The sequence below is a fragment of the Exophiala spinifera genome (genome assembly GCF_000836115.1).
Source record: "Exophiala spinifera strain CBS 89968 unplaced genomic scaffold supercont1.9, whole genome shotgun sequence".
NCBI lineage: Eukaryota > Fungi > Ascomycota > Eurotiomycetes > Chaetothyriales > Herpotrichiellaceae > Exophiala > Exophiala spinifera.
Window position 1 is genome coordinate 1,026,874 of NW_015622521.1, and position 24,010 is coordinate 1,050,883.

Consider the following 24,010-nt stretch of genomic DNA (forward strand, 5'->3'; position numbering starts at 1 on the left):
GGTCTTGCGAAGGATGCAATCCGCAGCCAAATGCACCGGTATGAGGGCCGCGGTGTGCTTTAGTTATTTGAGATTGACTTCAGCATGGCCGCGGTCGAGCCTGAATTTTTTGTGCTCGGCGTGCGGAAGACGTGTAGGTGGATAGGATGCTCAACGTGCTGAAGCAGCAAGGAGAAGGTCAGGAAAGGGTCAAGCGTGGGCATCAGCATGCAGGAGGCTCGCTCAGTCTGGAGCGAGTATAATCAGTAGTGTGGAACGTTGGCTTGGGCTGGGCCCGCGTGAGTCGTGACTCGACGTGGTGTCTCTCGCGCTCGTCTGGGGTCATCGAATGGTCGGGATCATCGACAAGGGCATTTGCAACGGCATCGGTGTGGGCGTGGCCTAGGTAGGCATGAAACGCCTCTGAACGATAGCTGTGAATGGTCAGCAAGATTGATGGACGGCCGGTGTGGACGAGTCGTAGTGATAGTGGCGCCTGGCCCGTTATGCTCCTAAGGGGTGGAAGACGGTGGTGAGGGATGGGCATGGGAGGGTGAAGGACGGAGGAGGGAGACCATAGCGCAGCGCAGCGCAGCCAGTGATGGGGATCGGTAGTGGAAATCCACGAAACACACTCGAGCCACCACCACGGCCTTCAAAGTGGGTGGGAAAGTGACAAGATGCCAGCCAATCCACCGAAGTGGCCTCTCAGTGAGCCCTGTTGCGTGCCTAAGAGGTGCTTTGGTAACTAGCGCAAAGAGCCTAAGAGCACCTACTAGTAGGTGCTGATGTACCCTATGGGAAGTAACTGACGAGTGCAAATCACCTACCAAAGGCAACGACTGCAGCCGCAGTTACCCGGGTATTTGGTTACTCCTGCATGGAGATAACCACCTAGATACCTCACCAAAATCTAACCAACAGTCACCTGAATATCGCTAACCCTACGCTCTCTGATGATATCACGGCTCTGCTGGCAAAATGCTCAAGCCTTGGCATCCACGGCCGAGATTCTGACCGAGAAAACAACACACACTGGCCATGACCACTACGACACCGGTGGTACAGTAAGTGTCTGTAATCGTGCCAGTCATTAATGTAGAAAGGTACCTGGGATATCCTCTGCACACTGCTTTTGAGATTCATACATTACGTACTGCGAGTAGGTACCTAAGCCAGTTAAGCTCATCTACTCATTCACGAACAACGGCAATCAGTGTTGCGTTTTTCCCTTCTCCCACACCAAGTACGGGTCTAATTGCGCTGATGTCTGGTGCTGTTGCCAGTGCCAGTGCCGGTGGTAACCAGGTGGTCATTGCATATCGTCGCTCATCAATCGATGCTTGTCGTCCCTTTTCCCAATTCTGTGACAATCCAGATCTCTCAAGAAGTTTGTCTGTCCGAACACCACTTTACCATAGCCGAATACATGGCTTTGTTTGTTGATGCACCGAGATCCCTCGTAACTGTCGTGGTCAAGCCACGAATGTCCTGGCCGTCCCTGGCCAACCATGCAAATGTAAAAGCAGCATCGAACTTGATAACGCCGTTCCCTTCATAAAATCAATCATGCAATCCTCGCTAAGAACGCACAACACATCTGTGCTGCATACTTTGTCACCTGCAAGCTGTGGCAAATTCAATTGTCCCCGCGTCAATCTTTCAATTCCTAAGTTTCAAGAGGCCTATCACGTAAGAACACGTGTGGCACGCTTGGGTCTAGCAGCGTCATCATCATGGTCCCTAGCAGATTGAAATCCACCGGCTTCGTGAGGTAGTCTGTAAATCCAGCATTGGCAGCAGCAGCTCGTTCCTCCGGCATGGCGTTCGCGGTCAAGGCCATGATTGGGCACGGTTGATACCCATGACTCTGCTCCCACTCTCGGATTTCTCGACAGGCCTCGTACCCGTTTTTTATTGGCATCTGGATATCGCAAATGATCAGAGAATAGTACCCCGGTCCCTTTTCTTTGACCATGTCGACGCACTCTTGTCCGTTTTTGGCGCATTCGTTGGCCAGCGAAGTCTTCAGAAAGTATCGTTGGATCACTCTTCGGTTCACTTCGCTGTCCTCAACCAGTAACAGTCGCTTGTTTCCGTTCCCGATCTTCTCCTTGACCAGCCTCACTATTTGCTGGAAATCATCGGAACTCGATTGGGCTACTTCGCGCGCCCGGTCTTTGCTTAGGTTCCGTAGCTGCGCCGGATCAAAGATCATTGCGAAGACCGAGGGTTTGACCGGTTTATGTATCAAAAAAGCCTTTCGTCCGGTCGACGTCAGTGCGGTAAAATCCTCCAGGATGTCTCTTTTTTGGTAGTGATCAGTAATGACGACGAGTGCTGGAATCACAGGTGCGCTGTATGTTGCCATCTGTCTCATGAAAAGCATGATATCAGATGTTGCAGGGATATCCAAAACAACGTGAGTGAACGACGGTGGAGAGCGACCGTTAATCAGATCCAAGAACGATCCAATATCTGGAATAGTGGTCACATTGGCCGCAATCTGATATGGTACCACGTGCTCAATGTGTTGTTTGATAGCCATTCGTGCATGTTCGGCCGGGCACACAATGATGATCGAGTACGTTTGAGGGTGGGCTGGGGACAACCCCCTTCCATCATTGTCGCTTTTACTACGTCTAAAAGCAGGGTGAGTACTCGTCTTCGTCTCTGAAACTCGCTGCTCATGCACCTCAGGCACAGCATCGCGAGAAGGTGCTGATTCTGGAGTTGGTACCAATGAGGTGATTGTTGAAGCGTTCACCAGAGGACCTGAATTTGACCTCACAGAAGTCGACACTCCGGAATCCGCAGATGTCACTATAGAAGGTGATATGACAGCTGGACTAGGCGTGGCCGGTGAGGGGAGCACTGCAGGTGAACCTTGGTCTTGCACAGAAACATATCGAGAAAGACCTGGCGTCTGAATGATGGACTGAGAGGGGCGCTTCCCAACACTCGTCATCGGAACTTTGTTGTCAGAGCGCGACCGAGCGCTTGCATTGAGCATCGTTGCTTGCTGTGTGCTGCTCTGAGCCGCAGTTGAAGGTGTAACACTTGGCTCAGCTCCCGAAAGCTCCATCTCTACTTTCACATAAAAGCTGAAAACTGATCCTTCTCCGGCTTTGCTCTGCACCGAAAGCTCTCCGCCGTGCATCTCGACCAGCTGTTTCGAGAGGAACAGCCCTAGCCCAGACCCGGCTTCATGGCTGGTACCGCCACCAATTTGACCAAACTGTTTGAATAGCCTCTGAAACTCGTCCTCGTTGAATCCACGGCCAGTGTCTATGACGTCAAAGTTGAGCAAGAGCGTCTTGCCAGCATCTTCGCTCGAATTCGTGGGTAGCACCACACGTAAAGAGCATCGCATGTAAACTTCACCTTGCTCGGTGAATTTGACTGAGTTTCCAAGGAGGTTGAGTAAGACTTGACGAACTCTGAATGCATCGCCCTTGACCGTGGAGGGCACATTTGTTTCCAGAGAATAGTTGAGCGCTAATCCTCGCTCGATGGCTCGAGATGAAACCGTGTCAATCACTTCCTCGCAGAGGCTACGGACATGGAACCACTTTGGGAAAAGTGTCATCTTGCCTGCTTCGACCTTTGTCACATCCAAGATGTTGTCGACAAGCTCCCTCAGGTTGTTGGCGCTGTTTTGTATAGTGTCGACGGTTCTTCGCTGATCGTGATCCAAAGACGACTCAACTAACCAAGGCATACTGCCAATGATACCGTTCAAAGGGGTCCGGATTTCATGACTCATGTTGGCAAAAAACTTGGTTTTCGATTCCATCTCTCGATGAACCTTTTCGTTTGCTTCGTTCAGTTTGCGCTCCAGGGCTTTTCGTGTCTCAATGTCAGTGCAGGTACCATACCATGATGCTTTGCCGCTTTGGGTTTGCCATAGGCCTGTCTCAACGCGGACCAAGCGTACAAGAAACCATCGGTATTCGCCACCCTTTGATCTCAATCGAATCTCGGTCAGGTAGTACAACTGACCGTTTTCGTCCTTCTCAACCATGACCGATCCCGACTTGATCATCTGATCCAGCGACGACAGGTCTGGAGAAAACAAATTCTTCCGTGTCGGGAGCGAAGGAGCTGCCGTCTTATTCGAATCACTGGATGAATCTGTGCGGTTGCTCCCGGAAGATCGTGCAATGGCGGCAATATCGGATGGTGACAAGATGCCGCATTTGTGTAAATCATCACGGTGGACGTGCTTGGCAAAGCCCAAGCCCCGAGCCTCCTCTAGTGTCTGACCTGAATATGCATGCCACTGCTGGTTGACAGCTACGATGCCGTCTCCTTCGATGGCCTCAAACAAGATCTGCGGAATAGCGTCTGCCAACGCACGAATTTTGGTCTCTCGCGCCATGATTGCTTCTTTCTCACTCGCCTCTAGATTCTTCATGTACTGCTCATGTACATCAAGGAAAGACCCAATCCAGTACAGAAGCCGGCCATTGTTAGTCAATAACGTGCTGGCACGGAAAACGAACCAGCGGAAATCGTTATCGCTGTTGAATCGCTTTACTCTGATGTAGTGAGTAAATTGGCTTCCAGTTCTCAGGGCGTCGTTCCATAACTTCACCAAGCCATTCCTGTCTGCCGAATGGACATTTTTCCACGGGTCACGGACACGTCCTTCTCCCTGACTTCTGAAAGCATCAAATTTGCGGTTCGTCCACACCAGGTCGCCGGTAGTTGGTTTAGCAAGGAAGAGCTGGAGAGGTACTGAATTCAACATCAGCGAAGAGATGAGCTCCGGGAGCGGCTTTTCTTCATCCTTTGACTGGCTGTAACGTCGAAGTGTTGAACGTCGAGCGGACGAGTCAGCTCGGTCAAAAATTTGATCCCCAATTTCACTTCCAGAAGCGTTGCTCCCCGCGCGCTTTGCCACCGGGCTTTGCATTTGAGCCTCCGCTTGGGTCTTGATATTAGCAGACTTCTTCGCTACTGCTTTAGAGGTCGATACTACTTTCTCGGTAGACCTTTTGGACTGTTCGCCATCGTCCTTGGTGGGTCTAGGTCCTGGAGTCAACGGCTGCTGGGTACCACGCTGCCTTCGCGTTGAAAAATAACTGTCGACCATGTCCGAAGCCGATCTCCCCGGAGTGGGTGGAAGACCTGGACTTAGGCCCAAATGTTCCAAGTGAGGGGTGCTGGAAAGTGAGCTACTTGGGCTATCTTTGAGCCCTGAAGGACTGCTGGCATCGTATGTGGTCCAGCTTCTTGGCTGTTCTCTGTCTAGCGCAATTTGCTCGCTGAGCTCCGCTACCAATTCTAACTCCGAGCCCTCGTCGGAGAATGTGCCTCCTAAACCGAATGCCGCTCCGTGGCGGCTTCCAGGAGCACCTCTCAGACGATCTTGGAGAGCACTGTATTGTTGCGCGAGTGAGTACGAGCTAGCAATATGAGGCAACAAGGCCTCGAGGGCTCGGCGCCAGCTAAGTGGGAACGGGTTTACGTTCGAGATGAATGACAGAATGGCAACAGGGAAGCGTAAATTGGACGCCATCGTGCCTCGAGCTAGGATCGGCTGTATCAATGGTATATGCACCAGAGTCTTTGACATATCTGCACCTATCGCGTTCAGCGACTGATTCGCAGTGGTGGCGTAGTCATATACAGGAGGGTTCTGCTCAAATGCCGTCTCATCAATGGATGCTGTAGGAGGGTTGAAGAAGGGAGATTCTTCAGGATCTGGTCTGGCTGCCGGCGAAGGGGACGGACTTTGAGACCAAGGCGAGGGCTCAGGTTGCTCATATTCGTCGAAAGCACGAATTATTGAGTATTGCGGCTCTTCCATGTTGTTGGCTTTAATCTTTTCGGCGGCAGCAGCTGATGGAGTCCGAGGCGCCGTCCACAGATCCTCGCTGCCTCTCGGAAGCGGAGATCGTTTCGGGACTTCTTCTGAATAGGCCCTTGTCAAGATGACAGGTTTTCTTTTGTTGAACAAAGACACAACACCCGTCCGAACAAGTAGTGGATCACGCTCTGCCTCCAAGGGTTGAAGCGAACGGTGTACATGACATCTCAAAGTGGACGACGCCGACCCCGACGAGTTGTACGGTCCTTTGAAGTTCAGAGGGTTTGATTCAGCTAGAGATGAAGAGCGCGGGGTGGCGGGCTGCTTTGTTAGCCTGGGTAATACGGGCGCGGTTACTGTCGAAGCCTGTCCATCTTCCTCTTTGGCTGCACTGCTGTAGGCTCGGATAGGTCCGGCTGGCCGTTGACGAGAGCTGCGACTGGCAGGATCTGGCACTGGTCCTGCAATAGAATGTCTGGACAGCAATGGAGGCCGACGAGTAGACAAGGTACTCACGTCACTAGGCGTCCGCGAAGAGGGCTCCGGTCGTCTCCCAACAGAGGACGTGTCAAGGTCTGAGGCGGTCGTTGAGTCCAATTGGGAAGGGGGAGCTGCATCGCTCCCGTAGCAATTGTAGGTGGCTTTCTGACCCCAAGGAACATTCTCGAGATCGGTGATGTCGCCCGGAACGGCTAGGGACGCTCTCTCAGCGCCAAACTCGTTTAGAATATCTGTGACATTCGCCCACCACATATCCAAACCAGGCTCCGAATTTAGGACTAGTACACACTCCAGCAGATCTGGTGCCGGAAAGTTTGGATCCTCAGGAAAAGCCGCACCGAGCGGTGTTTGACCTATTGGGGTGCTTAACTCTGAAGAAGAGGCCTGTGCCTGAAGTTGGGTAGGTGCAGGTTCGGTTCCGGTCACCGGAGGCTCGTTTGTTGGGGAGAGCAAAGTGAATGGTTTATGAGAAGGCCCTGACCGTTGACTGATACCCCGATTGAGCCGGAACGCCATACGAGGGAAAGGATATGAAGGTGTCCTGATCGTCCCCGGTGTCGCGTCCAAGGTTGCTCTTATGGTTCTGGCAGAGTCAGTCGACAAGGTTCCTGTATTCACAGACTCATCTGAACTGGACTCGGTATGAAGCAGAGGTTGCGCTGATTCTACTGGTTCGCTCTGTTTGGCACCGTCGACAGAGATGGCAGATACAGCAGAGGCGCGCATTTGTTGCTTTTGAGCCAAAGCCAGGCCCATTCTACGTCGCATTGCCTCAATATCGCCCGGTAACTCACGCGCGAGAACTTGGGTGGCTTGCTGGTGTGCAAGTGACGAAGAACCATCTGGCGCAGACTGTGAATTTCTGTTCTCACTCATTGTGTCTTCGCCTCCCGGCATAGACCTTGTCTGTGATGTTGATGAGCCATGACCTTCTGTCAGGCGCGACGATCGACCCCGCGGAGACAGACCGGGGTGCGAGGACTTTGACGACTTCATCTTGGCTGCAGACACTCGAATGTCGTGTTAGAGTGTCTGCGACCTTGTTGGGTTTTGAGTAGAGTCATGGAACCGATTGATTCATGAATGACGGGGCCATGTGTTTGTTTCCTCTCTTTCTATGCAATGTTCAACACCTCATAAATGCAACTCGATTCTCTTGATTAAGGGGACAACTGTAATATTGTAAATCAGAATGATTTTGTACCGAAGAATCGAAAATGGGTGTGGGTGTGTAGAGGAGATCCTGTGGCCAAACACAAGTCATGAGGTACCAGCGACGAACGAGAGAATACGGGCAGTTTAGCGAAGGGTGCCCAGGAAACAAGTGGGTGCGATAGCAGAGGTGGAAGATGCTGATGTGAATAGTTGGCACGAGGAGGCCTGGTGTGGAAATCGAAGTGTAGTGGTGTAAGGACGCGCGAAGATGGCACCAGCAGCGGTAGAGAATACGAGTAGACACGGCGCAGGCGACACCAGAGATGGGAGAAGATCGCACTTTCCGGGACGGCGCTCTTGCAGCAGCACTTGCGATGACGTCGATGTCCTGCGAACTACAAGGATCCGTCTATTGTAGGCCAATTACGGGCACCACAGTGAGTTAGCAATGGCTAGTGAGGCTAGTGAGGCCCCGAAGGTGCCGCTTATTAGTTAGTACCTTGCACTTTTATAGGCATGTACCTACCTACTACGGGGTACGAGTACACACCAATGCAGTTGACTCTTACAGGCCGTCTCAGCACTCAATATCCCAAAATTTCTTCCGGACAAGCCTCAAAAGCTAAAACATTGTCTTTTGTGTTATACATAGGTATCCATACTCCAAATTCCACGCTTGGTGACCTCCAGATGATGAGCATCGGCTGCTTTCATGTATCTCACTGTCCATCCTGCTCGCCTTCTACGGCGTCCACCACACGTCCGCCTTTTTTGTCCACCTAATGCCCCATTGACCACAAACACGGCCAGTGTTATCTCGGTGATGTTGCACTAGAAGCTTGGCCCTACCGGGTCTCTCTATACGTCTCCTACGCATCACTGCGTCGGCCTTTGTCAGGATACATCATCATCGTCATTGACCATGATTCATCACCACCACCATAAACGCCGCCACTCGTTCTCGGCTCCCACATCATGGGATGTTCGCCGGTGGCCCTATTCCGGGCGAATTTAGCCACCGCCAGGCACCAGTGGCAGCCCGCGAAATCCGAGGCTCTGGTCATACTAATTAGGTACTCCGTACTCGTTGCATTGTGGCTTTCGCCCCATACGGCACTCGCCACCAAAGTATGTAGCTCTTTCTTTGGATGGAATATCCGTACTCGTATGGGGTCGTCGAACCCATACGGCCCATAGTAACCCGTCGGTTGGACGTCTCTGCAGAGGCGTGCCGCGCGACCGTTCCTGCGACATCCACATTGCCTTATGCGAAATGAAGCCGACGACGATCGCTAACTCGACCTCGTGTTGATCGCCTTCTAACTCGCGTCTCCCGGCCCGCCCTCTTGGCCCGCATTGATGAAAACTCAATCCTTACTTACCTGTAATCTGTAATTTTTTGATGCCACTTTCGCCTGCCAAATTGTCACACGACATGAGTTACACAGCTGGCGACTCTACAAATAAACACTCTTCTCATTTTAACACTCATCAAAGTTTTTCCTCATGTTACACCCGTCCGCGGCACTGCCCGCGGTAAAATTCTGACATGTTTGTTGATCGGACCATCCCATTGCAACCGTTGCGGCCACTACTGAGGCAGCGAGGCTGTGTCTTGCATCTTCAAGACCTACGAGTCTTGAATTGCTTCCGGGGTTAATTCTTGATTCTTAAGTTGTTGATGGCTGTGCACATTGACCACCGGTCGCAAAGCAATCCTGGTCTCCGCTACCTCGGAAAGATATCACTTGAGGTTGTATATTTCGCGCGCCGTCATATCCAATTTCTGGAATACCTCGAAGCATGAGAGTCCGGCCACATTCATTTTCTATCGTGCATTCAGGCCAGAGCTTCAGTCAACCTTGATAGAGCTGTAAATCCGGTAGACAAATGCGTAGGATGCAAAGAAGCCAATGGTGCCTATTTGACAGTCAGTACATGAAGCAAGGTCATCGTCGAGAGGATACTCACCAGACAGCACGGCGACCAAAAAACTGATGAGCGCGGAGTATCCGACATACAGCACAGCTCCTGTAAAACCTCCGAAGCTCACTCGGGTCACCCAGAAGCCCAGCGCGTTCACAAATACATATCCACCAGTCATCCCAGCACCAAGGAATGCCCGCCATTGCCAGCGGTAGTCCTCCGCGCACAACAAGAAGTATACAAGGAGGATGGTAGTGCACGCGGACGTCAAGACCATCAACGCGTAGCAAATGAATAGAAAGCCGAACATGTAGTAGATCTTGCTCGTCCATAACGATGTCATGATGAAGTACAGTTCCACGAAGATAGCGCAGAATGGGAGTATTCCTGTCAGGAGCAATGAAGGCAAAGGTCGAAGGGAGCGAGTAACTGGCGGTATCTGACGTGGAATTTGATTGATTCGTGTTGGAGCTTCGATTGCCGACTGCTTGAAACCATACCAAGATCCGGCCACACTCAGCGGCACACTGATCACAAACCAGATGGCGATGATTGCTAGCATCGTGGTGAAAGGAACCGCACCGCTGGATCCTTTGGCCCACACAAAGAGATTGAGGAGAAAGAAGGTTCCGAATACAATGCCAGGCACAAAGATTGGAGTGGCTGCAATGTTGAGCTTCCATTTCTCGCCTCCAAAGCTCTTGTATACGCGTGCAGAAACATAGCCACCGATGCAGCCAAACATGGTATATAAGAGAAGGCCAATCGATGTGAGCCAGCCCCGATTGGAGGGAGACAGAAATCCTAGCATGGCAAAAGCGACCGTCACGCCAGTCATGACGAAGAGCTGTGCGCCATTACCAAGGAGAACACTCAACGCCAGAATGTAGCGTGGACTGCGAAACACATCGCCATGAACCAGTTTCCAGCCCGAGTCCTCTTGGATATCATCACCCACAGCCGACGTGCCTGATAAATCATCCAGGTTTATGTTGTCGAGCCGGTTATAACGGGCGATATCCTTCCGCAAAGCTCTAACAAGTATGCTGCTGACCATGCCAACTAGAAAGATGACGAAGATTGTCGAGTTGATGAGTGAGAACCAGTGGATTTTCGGGTCGATGATGTGTAGGTATTTGTCCCATCGAGTAGCCCAAGCTGTGTCTGAGGGTCGCCAATAAACGCTGTATGTATAAGTGACCTTTGTTCCTGCTCCATCTTGCAGCATCAACGGTCCGGAGTCAACAGCACATTCGGCTTTCCCTGGCCCCGTCACTTTCGACTCTGCATATGACTGCGGCTGGACCAGAACGCCCACGACCCGATACTTCGTGCCTCGGAGACCAGCCTTGTGGTAATCGACAATGATGTCCCAATGATTGTTCAGTATGACGGCGCCGTCTTCTCTCACTTTGCCTAAAGGGAAGCCAGGGCTGGAAAATCGTTCATGTGTGAGCGGGTCCTCTCTCAACTCGGCCGCAGGTAGCCCATCGACGAGCAAGTTGACATTGTAAGCCTCATTGATCCTTGACCTGACAAAGCCGACTGACTTCTCGTCAAAGTCCGCGCTGGCACAGATCACCTTGCAGGTTTCATTCTGTCCCATGTTCAATTCGAAAGGCGACGTTTGGATACGGTCCCCAAATATTATGCTCCCCAGCGACTCTCGAACACGTTGTGGCCCGTTTTCCGGCCGACAAAACCGAAATGCAGGATGGTAGTAGTCATAGGAAACCACGGCATGGATCTGCTCGTCGTGGCGTGATATCGAAGGAGTAAGGGCGTTGACTGTCAAGGGGACTCGGTCGCCCTCGGAGTAGGAGGAGGGTGCAACTCCAGGTAGGTAGAAAGCTGCCACATTATCGATCGAGACGCAGCAAAGAATTGCTGCAGCGAGCAAGAAATTCATGGTCAAAGAGTACCTGAAGAGACTGCAGGCCGAAGTCGAAAATCCTGACAGATACAATCAAGAGCCCGAGAACGTCGTCGACTAAGATGCCACTTGTCACGATCTGTTCATTGCTGTCTGAAGGAGAGTCTATCCCTGTTCGTAGCTGGTCCTTTCGACAAACAAATCTTTCAGTCGATCTCAATCAACAGCAGTGTCGAGCGACCTGCGTCTTGGTAAATCACCAAGCAAGGAATATCTGGTAGGATTATTTAGATCTCATCTACGCGTTCGCGGCTGAGAAGGTAGCGGCTAACTTTCCCCTTTAAGTCCCACCACCAGGTTTTGCACCAACCTAGTTTTGCACCACCTATTTGATCGCCATTGCCACAGAACAAGTCTCAATTACTCAACCAACTAGATCGTTTACATAGAACTGTGACATGAATGCCTCCTGTGGGTTGTTGCTAGTGTCATTCCTAGCGTTTGTAACCTGCCTAGGCCTGCGCCTTGTTGTTGTCGTCGCCGCCGATAGTTCCAATGCCTCTTTGGCTAGGTGTATACTCTCGATACTAGCAAATATCTCGTTCACGTCGATAGCCTTGCCCTTTTGCCCTCTGGTTTTCTCCTCGTCTAGGCCATTCTGTAGCTTAGTTATTTGTTCATCCTTCTGCCTAGTATCTCACTCTAAACGCTCGATAACCTGGCCTGTCTTTTTGAGCCAATTACGCATGGGACGAGATAGCGTTTCGCGCTGGGTTGCCAACACTAGTGACTCGCCATATACTCTCCTGTTGATTGGCGTACTATAGACGTCACTATCGAGCGCTTTTCGCTTGCGTGAAGGTGGTGTATGTACTGTATATTGGGCCTTTTCCTTGTCGGCTAGGACCTGGCTAGATCGGATAGGTAGTCGTGGATTCCATGGGTATATATCACTAGCTTTCCAGCCAGCCTTGATATTAGCGACTGTTAGGCCTTCCTAACTAGCCTTTTGATATATCTGGAGGAACTTGGTCTTCTTGATTGGGGCTGCGTTATCGAACCTAGCGAGATCAGCTAGGGTGTCTCGATAGCGCGACTTAACAGGTGAAAAACAAGCAAGATCAAGAGACTGGAGAACATAGCTTGAATAAGGTAGTAAGTAGTATATCACAATGTTGTTCTGAAAGCATTTCCACATAAATTCGTATGTGATATAACTCTTGTGGCCATCCATAAGTAATAATCGATAGGCGCCGCGAGTAGTGTCTTCTGTAACTGTTTAAGGTATAAATATTAGGTCTAGCCAGGCGAGACCTATCTCGTTCGATATTCAGCCATTATTAGATATTATATATCGATAGGTAGGACTGTTCTAGTCGAACTAAGTGGTCCGAAGTGTTTAGCCTTTAAAGATAACTAGCGGTTATAGACGCTAACCAATAACCGATACTGTCTCAATAATCGTTGTCTATTCTCGCGTCTCTAGCGTTTTCCTGAGTGCCCTGGTAGTGGCCGATATCTTAATAACTAATTAATTATTGTAGACACCTAGGGCTGTGCCAGCTTCGTCCATATTATAGCTATTCTCAGGCCATATAGAATATCGCGCTTTAACGACCTTTAAGTCGTTGAACCAGGGCTCAAGTAGCTCAGGAAGGGTATAGTTGACACGCCTAGCACAGATCTTTTGACCTACCTTGCTTTTAACGTCAGGGTGACGTTCTAGGAATCGTGGTAGCCAGTTAAGTCCAACGCGTCGAGGGCCGCCATTTGACTCGCTGATTATCCCTGCGAGATCTCGTACAGCTCTGTAGCTAGGTGCGTGTCCTTGTGCCTCTAGGTCGATTATCTAACTCTTTAACAGGGCCTCCTGTTGATTCGACAGTAACTGCTGCGATTCATGGGATAATGAGGGTGATTGATGACCCTGTAGACGGCGAACTAGTGTGGAATGATGGATATCGTTTGCGGCCGCGGCTGCGCGAATAGAGGAATGTGTGCGTCGTTGATAGTCTGTGATGGCTTGCTGGATCCTAAGCTCTCGATTTGAGGCGTTTAACGCGCGATTCATGGTAAATTGGTTGAGTGGTTAGTTGTTCAAGTTGGTGGTAGAGAGGTGGCGGGGTTGCAGGACGCGTGGTGCAAAACTAGGTTGGTGCAAAACCTGGTGGTGGGACTTACTCTCGGTTCACCTTCCACTCCCTAAGCCATAGTTGAGCATTTCCCAACGTTCTCCCTGAGTGAGCACCTGGGATTTCTCTCTTTCATTCTCAACACCAACCTCCTCAATCCTAGACGATGACACCCTTTTGACAGGTTTGGACATTCCAAAATGGACCTTCTTCTAAAGCGCTCGGACTGCTGGCTTAGGCGTCGTGCCCTCTTGCATGGCAAGGCTAAATTTCCGCCAACTCGTTCAACCGCTGATGAAATGTCGATCTTATATGAAACCCCTGAAACACAACAATGTCATGATTCACTGGCGATAATTCTTCTTCTACTCGACAATGGTAGCTACACTATCTGCGAGAATGTAGGTTGCCGTCTTCAAGCGGCTTTGACGCCCTATCTTGTTTATACTTTGAAGTTCTCATCAGTTCCCCTTCTCCCAAACTGTGTTCACTGACGAGTCTCTTTCTGCTCTCGGCTGTACCTATTTAAGCCTAATGGTTAAAGTTCGATTGAGCTTCTCGACTGGACAGATGACAAGATTCGGAATCGGACATATAATTGTTCAAACCTCCCTGGAAGGTGGGACACAAACAAGAGAGAGATGCCGAAAATCTATGGTGTGAAGGTGTTTTTGCAGTAGTTCCCCATCTTACAGGGGACGTCAGGGGCATGACGTGCACATCAGACAAGGTGAATTTCCTTTGCAGGATTCAAGGCCCCTCATGGCCATATAGGTTCTTTGTTAAACATCAACATGGACCGTCAGAACAGGCCGAAATCAGAGATCTATGAAGGCTCGAAGCCAGGACCTTTCTTCCTCAACCCAACTCTCCCAGAACGGGTCATGCTTCTGGCGCCTGGCGCTTTTCGCTGACCCTACCGCAACCCAAGCACACCCAAAGTCACTGGACTCTTGTATGTACCTATCTTCCTAGATACTAACCGAGAATGGTGCGAGTTGAATACGGTGCCCTAACACGTTGCGCCACAAAGCCTTACTATCTCAAGAGCAGCACTTCTCAGGCCCGACAATGGACGATGCGTTGCCATGATTTGAAGCTGATCAGATTGAGGGTCTTCATAGATGGTAGGCATACATAAAGAACCATCCAAGTGTCAAAAACTTCTTAAGCGAGGCAAGATTCCAATGTTTGTCAGCCGTATTGACGAGAGGTCAGCCCAGATCACATGCTGATGCCTTGCTATTACTGTCCAGCCTACTTCACCAATCCCTCAAATGATCGAGCCCAAGCCCGATGCCTCCATGGACTTCGTTCATGTGACTATGGCACGGTGCGCTCGCCTCGAAGACTTTCATGCATACCCAGCAAATGTGTGCCCTGCAACCCCCACAAGTCATATGATTGCACCCCTCTGTTTTCTCCATCGGCGTCATGCATTTAGGACAGTCTTTGATGTTAAGTTCCCTCTTCAGTCTCTCGAGCGCCGCGTGACCACCCGATGCAATGTCTTTGAATTCTGCACATGTGTAATCCCCATGTCGCTCGTGGCAAGAGGTACAAAGCCTCTCAAAACAGTTGGAACAAGTGTACACAGCAGGCTTCGACCCTGAACTTGTAGTGCATCTATATATGTGGCCACAATCCGGAGTTGGACAGTAGCGAAAGGTCTCAGGGTGGCGTTGGATATAATCTTCGAAGAATGATTTGAGAACAGCTTCGAATACTGATGACGAGACATGGTTCTCTAATTCGCGTAGAGTGAAGATGGTCGGGCAAGTGCCTCCGCCCCCTTGGCACTTGATTTGGACTTCTTTCTTGCTAGTCGATGCGGCAGATTTGCAGTATCCTTCAAAGCATTCAATGCAGTACGTGTGCTCGCACGAAGTCTGAATAGGAGTGTCGGCTTCGCAGAAGCAGATTGGACAGCATCCGTCGGACCTTGTTGCGCCATCTAGTGAAGAGCGGAGTTCGATAGCAGGCTTGCCGTCCATGATTGCCATGGCGGCTTCGTATTGCTGCTGTGTACCATTGATGACGATTCTCTTCGAGACCACATTGAAGACCGCGACGTTGTTGCCCAAAGCCTGTACAATGCTCTTAAAGCCACCATTGATCGTCCATGAGAATTGGTGAGGTTTGAGGTCAATTTCGTAGCTGGTGGAGGACTCCGTTCTGATGATATCGGCAATTTGGCGTATTACAAGCTGCAATTTCTCAGATGGCCCGTGAAACCGGAGTTGGCGTTTTGATTTATCTCTGACGATAACAACACTAAGGTCTCTCTCCAGTGACTTGAGCTTCTTGTATACGCTTCCAGTGGTGTTGAGTGCTGAATCCCAAATTACTTTCCCTCCATCCTCAAGGACCACCCCAATCGAAATCTCTTCAAGCGTTCGGCGCGCATTTGCAACGGCTTGCATGTTGTCGCCCTCGACTTTCAAGGTCGTATACAAAGTGCCAGTGTAGACTCGGAACGCCAGATGCTGTTCTCTCCAAGTTATGCTCTCCGTGCCAATTCTGGCTTTCGAGGCCAAGTAAATGGTCGTCAGAACTTTGATCTTAGCTGATTGCACCAGGGTAACAGTTACGTTGCCTTTCCCCAAGATAGTGAGTGGCTTGTTATTTAATGAGCACGCCGATCTGGCGTCAGCTTCATCTTGAAACCAAGCGGTAGCTTTGACTCGTTTCCCCGTGGATGTGGGAGCGAGATAGAAGTTCTCAAGTGGGCCATGCTCCTCCAGGCGCGAGCGAACCTCAACGCTGACTTCCGCATGAGAAGCTTGGTAGCTCAACACGCCCACCTCAATGTGTCGAGGTCTATCGCACCGCAATGTGATACTTTCTTGGATGTCCCTGACCGTCGTACCGTTGGGCACATCGCTCAATATAATGGTCCAAGATACAGGGTTGTACGGGAAGCCTCCTCCACCCCGCTGATCCTGGCTGTTCTTTCCAGCAGAAGACTTGACAGACTGACCAAGGCATGTGTACGTACCCTCGTTGAATCTCTGCGCAACCCTGTTCGCTATCTCGCCATTACCGAAATTCAACCATACACCCTGGGTGGCTTTGTGCCATGAAATGTACACTTTTCTGCAGTTTGTCCGCCTAGCATCAATCGGCATTGGCGTCGCGCTGAGGGCTGTTTGTTGATTCTGAAGTTTGACGCTAAGCTCTTTTGCAAACGTCGGGTCTTCTACCTTTGCCGTAGCCCTTACACCCGCGGATGCCGAATGTTCAAGGATGCGAACGCATTCGGAGTCTATGTTGAAGCCCAAATCACGCAGGATAGCGACGACCTCTTGAGGCGTGGTTCCTGGAACAAGACCCGTAATGCAAGCAAGAGAAAAGTCTGTTGGGAGGGAGATTTTGAGAATATCACCGTATTCATTATAGTAGACTGATGCTCCGGAGAAATCTCGAGCAGGACGGTCGTCACAATCTTGATCCTATTTTTAACGTCAATATGGGGCTCTACCTTAAAGGTAAGGAAAATTACTGGCCTCATCTTTTTCTTCGCAATCTCTGCTGTGGTTTCCCTCATGATTACCTAGGATGTGGAGATATGGGCAAGATTCGTTTCGACAGCCTCCAGGGAGCGAGAAGAATCTGCAGGGAACTTGCGCGCGAGAATCTGATCGTGATGGAGGAGTGCTGTTGTCTTCTTGGCCTCGACAAGAGTCAAAGGAGGTAGCGTTCATGTCGACTTGGGGCGATTGTGCTGTAGCTTGAGGATGACGGTCCCGGCACTTATTGCCCTTCTGACACGATCCTTGCATAAATAATGTGCAGATTCGAGATGATCTAACATCCTCACTCTTAAGGGTTGGAGCTGAAGGACGAATCCTAGGTCTTTGGGTGGTTGATAAGGCAGTATTGTGTGTTTGCCATCCATGAAGGAAGTTGCAAGCATCTCCATACTTGCAGAACCCTTGTGCAAAGAATTTGCATTTTATCATCTTGGTGGGTGCCATGGCGTGTGGAGTTCCAAGATCGGGTTGATATCTAAAGTCCATAGTATGATTCTGCCCTAGTGACGAGTGGACGAGGGAGTTGGTCGTGGTTCACTGCGATTGCTCTGGTACACACTGGTGAGCGACCTTACGACACCCATATGATCTTCAGGATCTGGTATCAAGTCACTTGGTACATGTCTTTCCCAAGCTTGGACGTTTCCCATTCGATGTTGGCAAGTCCGTCAGTCCTCCTCTTTGTGGTTGATTGCCTCAACTCACGTGTTAGAGTAATCGTGTTATGTGAAAGGGTCGAGATGTAGTTACGCTGTAATCCCCGAGCTTGTTTGCTAATGGCAACAGGTCAGTGATACAACAACGAGCAAGTGACACTACAAGAGGTAAGGAATTGACGGAACCCCTTAAGTCTGGAGCAGCTCCGCTTGCAGTCTGCTCCAAGAAGATACCCTACAGCCTCATTGATGGCCAACAGTTAAGCTGGCTGTGACGACTTCGGACGGGCTCGTGCCAGTCTATAGATTAGGGTGTTGATCTCGGGATCTCTTCGTTCTGCAAAATTGCCACTCGTATCATGTATCTGCGTACATGGTGAGCGCATGCAAGGATTGCCAGGAAATAGGATGGCCACGTTACACGGCGGGGTGATTGCTACATGCTATACCTTGCCTACCTTAGGTCACAGCGGTCGACGGCAGCCTCACCAGCAAATCACGTGGCAAGCGATGATTGTCAGCCGCTCCCATGACGATATTGTTTAAAGCGATACTGAAAGATCATTCCAGGAACTTGCATCCTACAAGCTTGATAACAGATGTGATCTGCTCAGCTATAGCTAGGACGTTAAGAGGCATATAGCTCGGCATATTTGCAAAGACCAAGGAGGACGTGCTTCTCCACAGCTGACGCCCGCCTCGATCTCGTTATCTCTGCCCCCACAAAAACGATCAAGGGGGATGCAGGCATCTGTCTGGTCGCAGATATTGCTTGCACGCGATCCACGGTCATCGAGTGAGATGCGATGAGACAACCCAGCAACCCAGTCCATGTGGAGAGAACATCAAAGAGGGGAGATCGCAATAAGCTTCGACCAGCACTTCCGTAGTGCAATGCGAAAATTGGCCGACCATGAATCCACCCAAAGGGACACAGAAGGTCGAAGCGTACGAATGAGAACGCGAGCTCCCTTTCACCCCAAAGTCAGGGCAGATACTGTACGACCCACACCATAAGTAGATACCTTACGGAATTGTTTGAGGAAAGAAACTCTTCTGACCACAATAAAATCAGTTCGTTGCATTTCACCGGCCACACCTGTTGAGTCTGAGCTACTTGCGACAAGAGAACCTTCAAATCGCCCCTACTTGTCCAGGGTGGTGCAGAAGCCGCGGATACGACGAGTTACGAAACTGAGAGGTCTACATTCTTCGGAAGACATTGTGATCGCTCGGCACGACGAGCTACCATCCCACAAGTTACTACTGGACAGTTTGATCTCAATACCCCTCTACTTGTACCAGCCACATACGTTCGGGCCCAAAACTACAATGTCCCAGTTGTCGCACGACTCGTCCATCCTCGTCATAGGAGGCGGTACATGGGGATGTGCCACGGCTCTCCAGCTCGCGCGACAAGGCTACAAGAATGTGACGGTTCTCGACGCCCACCCAATCCCTTCACCCATCTCTGCCGGCAACGACGTCAACAAGATCATGGAAGAAGGCATCCCTTCCGAAGACGACGACGAAGAAAGCTACGTCTGGAACAGACTCTTCCAGCTCGCCACGGAAGCATGGAAATCCGACCCGGTGTACTCTCCCTTCTACCACGCCACGGGCTTCGTCATGGCCGCCTCATCCCCCGAGGCAGGCAAGCACGTCGACTCGTACATAAAGTCGTGCAAGTCACCCATCCGCCGCCTCGATACGCCTGAAGCTTTCCGCGCGACCATGCCCCCCGGCATCCTTACCGGCGACTTTCCCAACTGGAAGGGCTTTATCCGACCCGAAGGTGCTGGATGGGTGTTTGCGCGCGGGGCGCTCGAGGCCGCGTACAACGAGGCTTGCAGACTCGGCGTGCGCTTCGTCACGGGCGAGTCCAAAGGGAACGTCGAAAGACTGGTCTACTCTGATTCAGACGTGCTGGGGGCCCTTACGAGCGACGGCGTCGAGCACAGAGCCGACAGAACCATTCTCTGCGCCGGTGCGAACAGTGATAGGATATTCGACTTTGAAAAGCAACTTAGGCCGACGGCATGGACCCTGGCACATATCCAGATGACCGAAGACGAGCGCGTGCAGTGGAGAGATCTGCCTGTCCTGTTCAACGTCGAACGTGGATTCTTCATGGTATGTGTATTGCATCTTCGGTAAACCCCCTGAAGCTGCTCACTCCTATTCATGGTTGCTCTATACTCTATACGAGTGTAGATAGGTTCAAGTCGTCTAGGTTAAGACAAGTTCATCTTTGCCCGTGATGAAACTCATCTCTACCTTATGGTAGTAGAATGCACAGCGAGGTATTGAAGCTAATTTTTATGATTCCTAGGAACCTACAACTAGGACTGGCGAACTTAAATTCGTTGACGAGCATCCTGGATATTGCAACTTCATTCATGACCATTCTATCAACGCTGAGCGTTCTGTCCCTCTTGCTCGGCAACAAATACCCGTCGACGCTGAGGCTCGTGCACGCCGATTCCTACGCGAGACAGTGCCCCAAATCGCAGATCGTCCATTCACCTTCGCAAGGGTGTGCTGGGATGCAGATACTCCGGACCGCGTCTTCCTGATTGATCAGCACCCAAAATACTCGAGGCTTTTGGTGGCTGTAGGAGGGAGTGGAATGGGGTTCATGACAATGCCGGCTGTGGGCATCCAGGTTGTCAACGCTCTTGAAGGCCAAATGGAACCTCAGCTGAAGAAAGCTTTCAGATGGAGGCCGGAGATGGCCGTCGGCAGAGACTGGCGAGATACCCAGGATCGATTTGGGGCGGATGGAGAAGTGATGGACTTGCAGCAAGTAAAGGGATGGACGAATGTCGACAATAGTAGACAACCACGGTGATAATCTATAACAGAAGAAAATCTGAACCGTGTCCACCTCGTCGGAGGAATCATGCTGTAAATTGTGTAGCCGTAATTTGGAGCGATTGTGGTCGCTTCATACATTTCCACGAGTGTGCACACTTCTCAACTTGTGAGCGGGTGATGATCACTGCTCGGATTGACTTGGGTGAGAAATCATTCACTCCATTATTCACGATCCTCGGCCTTTCCTGGCTTCTTGGTTTGCGTCATTTGCACGGTAACGCAGCCATGTATCAGATCCAGAGACTGGACAAGATTAAAACATCTTGGGACTCATAAAAGGCATCTCGTGACGCCTTTGTGACGCCTTTGTCTGGACGGACTTGATGACGTTTGGCTTTCTCCGTTCTTCGACTGCAAGATTGAGCTGTGCGTCCACCAGAGAGTCTCTAAGTGTGGCAGGGTTACGTGCTTTGACGTCCCATGGAAAATCAGCAAAATCCGAGTCGTGGTTGCCGGTGTGCACAGGTGCGAGCTGTGAGAGAATAAGCGTCGAGATGCTGTACAGGCTGCTTCACTTCTCAGTACCAAGAACCATTTTCTCCCGTTCGCTTTGTCGTGGCATGCTCCCTTTCTTGCTATGCTTACGAACGTTCTCCTCTTTCCTCTTAATGGACTTGAGCTCCTCTCCTTTAATCTCGGACGCCTTCTTGACCGTTTTAGGCAAATGCCGATGTCTCTTGATACGTCGAATCTCCGGCATGTGCGAATAACGCTTGATCAAGGCTTGATCATACTCCAACTTTTGTCGTTGCCTGGCTGACTTGATCCCACCTCGGCTGGAGGCATTTGTTCGCCACAACCTAACATTGCCATCATCCGACCCCGACAAGACATAGTTATTGTCCGCAGTGAATCTGGCTGAGAAGACTCTTTGCATTCGTTTAGTGTGATAGACGTCTCTCGAATGTCCTCGATCTCTGTTCCACAGTCGGATTGTCCGGTCATATGAGGCGCTGACCAACTCTTCGCCAGTTGGACTGAACTCGACATCCATTACGGCCGCCACATGATCCTTCAATACATTCAAAGCTCTGTCCATCTTCCGCATATCGAAAATGTATATGTTGTGATCTTCGTTGGCAGCAGCAAAATTGAACGCCTCCATCGGATTCCAAGAGATGGCATTCGATGCGAGCCTGAGGACGACTTTTGAGATAGAAGAGGATGTCCGGAGATCATAGAGAACAAGAGCTCTATCAAGGGCAGCAGAAGCAAGTATCGACGTTTCAGTCTGGTTGAATGAAACTGCAGTGATGGTGTCGGTAGAAGTTGGCCATCGCAACACCTGGCTGGGTCCGGAGGCAGGACGTGAAAGATCGTAAATTGAAATAGCACTGGATGAGGCTGCAAATGAAGAATGGTCGCGATGGTGTGATATGTCTGTAAAAGCCCCCTGACCAAGGTATGTTGTAAGAGGTACGCCGTTCTTCTCGCCGTTGTAAGGATCCCAGACCTTGACAGTCTTGTCGGTAGCACAAGACAATAGTTTTCGATCGGGAGTCCAACACATGCCTCTGACAACGTTCTCATGTGCTCTGGCTTGCCACACCTCTTCGCGACTGGGCAAATCCCAGACTTTGACCACGCCATCACCACTGCCGCTTGCAAAACGTTCTAGGGATCCAGGATCTTTTGCCATCGAGTACACTCCGTCCACATGTCCAACTCCCAATTGACCAATAAAAGGGGCAGCAAACATTCGCTCCATCTTGACAGCATTGAGGGCTCTCGTGTATTCTCTTGCTCGCTCGAAGGGATGGTGGGAGGGATCAAGATTTCGAGATTGGCGTACTGCACCATCGCCCGGGGGCGGCGGCGCCCTAGTCAACGATTTAATTTTCTGTGCATGGTGAGTTTAGGGTCATCACGAGCAGCATATGGCGTACATACCATCTTGCGAGCAGCATCACTGAGCCAGCAGATGAGGCTTCCTCGATTGCCGGCTTTGATGAGGAGAAATTGTAGAACGGAGGAAACTTTTTTGTGGAGAAGAGGGCAGTCAGCCTCACGTTGCCGCCGGCGCGATAGGCCTGGCGTCATCCGCGGTGCCTGCAGGATCATACCGCATATCCAGTGGCTTGACTTAGCATTTTGATGCTTGTCACTCGCCAGACCGCGTACTGCGCTCAATCACTCTGCAGCCTGAACACCCTTAATCCATCTCTCAACCGCTCCCCAGCCATCTCTTCTCCTCGAACGCATCTGCAACTGCCATCATGGCTCCTCCACCTGCCGAGAACGCCAAAATCACGGAAGCCAACAAACTGGCCAAGTCGGAGCCCGCAAAAGCAGAGAGCATCTACAAGGACGTTCTGGCAAAGTCGCCTGGTGCCAACCAAGCTGCTCTCCAGAATTACGAGAATGCTCTCGTCGGACTGGGAGAACTCTATCGAGACAACAAGCGGTCGGAAGATCTAGCGCAGCTGGTAAAGACTAGCAGGTCGACCCTATCCTCGTTCGCCAAAGCAAAGACAGCAAAACTAGGTATGTTCATCACAGACGCACTCTCTGCGTTACTAACGGTGCTACTTAGTTCGTCAATTACTTGACTTCATCGCAGAGATTCCCAATACCTTGGAATTACAGATTGCTACCACCAAGTCATGTATCGATTGGGCCAATTCCGAGAAGCGATCCTTCCTGCGTCAGAACCTCGAAACACGCCTGGTCAGCCTCTACATGCAAAAACAGTCCTACTACGATGCTCTCACTCTGATTAACGGTCTCCTGCGAGAGTTGAAGAGATTGGATGACAAGCTCGTTCTCGTAGAGGTACAATTGCTGGAATCAAGAGTATACCATGCACTTACGAACCAGGCCAAAGCCAGAGCTGCTTTGACCTCTGCGAGGACATCTGCTGCCTCCGTTTACACACCTCCGCTATTACAGGCCGGACTCGACATGCAGAGTGGAATGCTGCACGCTGAAGACCAGGACTTCAACACCGCATTCTCATACTTTATCGAAGCTTTGGAAGGATACCATAGCCAGGACGACACTCCGCGTGCGACTTCTGCGTTACAATACATGCTTCTATGCAAAATCATGCTGAACCTTGGAGATGATGTTACAAATCTATTGTCGTCGAAGCAGGCACAAAAATACGCTGGCACAAATCTGGAAGCCATGAAAGCGGTCGCACGAGCACACTCTAACCGGTCACTGGAAGAATATGAGCAGGCACTATCTAATTACCGTTATGAACTCGGTAGCGACGTGTTCATCCGGAATCATCTTCGACGGCTGTACGATGCGATGTTGGAACAGAACCTTATCAAGGTGATTGAGCCTTTCAGCAAGGTTGAAATCGATCATGTGGCAAAGATGGTCGGCCTTGATGTGCAGCAGGTGGAAAGAAAACTGTCCCAAATGATCCTCGACAAGGTCATCGTTGGCGTCCTGGATCAGGGAGAGGGATGTTTGATCGTGTATGACGAGGTGGAAAGAGACGCCGGCTACGACGCGGCTTTGGAGACCATCGAGAAGCTGAGCAACGTCGTCGACGTGCTCTATACCAATCAGGCTGCGTTGCTAGAGTAGAACAAGCATGGAGTTTGGGACTG

The 24,010-nt window shown here is 50.7% G+C and overlaps 6 protein-coding genes across 6 annotated transcripts; 2 read left to right on the top strand and 4 right to left on the bottom strand.

The window, feature by feature from the left end:
• Window positions 1-1,648: 1,648 nt before the first annotated feature.
• Window positions 1,649-7,291, bottom strand: PV08_11400 (uncharacterized protein; the record flags this gene model as incomplete). The annotated part of the gene is made up of 1 exon (XM_016385708.1): window positions 1,649-7,291. One exon carries the CDS (start codon window positions 7,289-7,291, stop codon window positions 1,649-1,651), a length of 5,643 nt encoding a protein of 1,880 aa, XP_016230652.1.
• A 2,011-nt stretch (window positions 7,292-9,302) lies between these two features.
• PV08_11401 (uncharacterized protein) lies at window positions 9,303-11,285 on the bottom strand (the record flags this gene model as incomplete). The annotated part of the gene is made up of 2 exons (XM_016385709.1): window positions 9,303-9,370; window positions 9,422-11,285. 2 exons carry the CDS (start codon window positions 11,283-11,285, stop codon window positions 9,303-9,305), a joined length of 1,932 nt encoding a protein of 643 aa, XP_016230653.1.
• A 3,358-nt stretch (window positions 11,286-14,643) lies between these two features.
• On the bottom strand, window positions 14,644-16,928 carry PV08_11402 (uncharacterized protein; the record flags this gene model as incomplete). The annotated part of the gene is made up of 2 exons (XM_016385710.1): window positions 14,644-16,833; window positions 16,884-16,928. 2 exons carry the CDS (start codon window positions 16,926-16,928, stop codon window positions 14,644-14,646), a joined length of 2,235 nt encoding a protein of 744 aa, XP_016230654.1.
• Window positions 16,929-18,902: 1,974 nt separating this feature from the next.
• On the top strand, window positions 18,903-20,421 carry PV08_11403 (uncharacterized protein; the record flags this gene model as incomplete). The annotated part of the gene is made up of 2 exons (XM_016385711.1): window positions 18,903-19,703; window positions 19,903-20,421. The coding sequence occupies 2 exons, from the start codon at window positions 18,903-18,905 to the stop codon at window positions 20,419-20,421; spliced, it is 1,320 nt and encodes a 439-aa protein (XP_016230655.1).
• A 537-nt stretch (window positions 20,422-20,958) lies between these two features.
• Window positions 20,959-22,340, bottom strand: PV08_11404 (uncharacterized protein; the record flags this gene model as incomplete). The annotated part of the gene is made up of 2 exons (XM_016385712.1): window positions 20,959-22,287; window positions 22,338-22,340. 2 exons carry the CDS (start codon window positions 22,338-22,340, stop codon window positions 20,959-20,961), a joined length of 1,332 nt encoding a protein of 443 aa, XP_016230656.1.
• Window positions 22,341-22,663: 323 nt separating this feature from the next.
• On the top strand, window positions 22,664-23,987 carry PV08_11405 (uncharacterized protein; the record flags this gene model as incomplete). The annotated part of the gene is made up of 2 exons (XM_016385713.1): window positions 22,664-22,931; window positions 22,981-23,987. 2 exons carry the CDS (start codon window positions 22,664-22,666, stop codon window positions 23,985-23,987), a joined length of 1,275 nt encoding a protein of 424 aa, XP_016230657.1.
• Window positions 23,988-24,010: the final 23 nt, after the last annotated feature.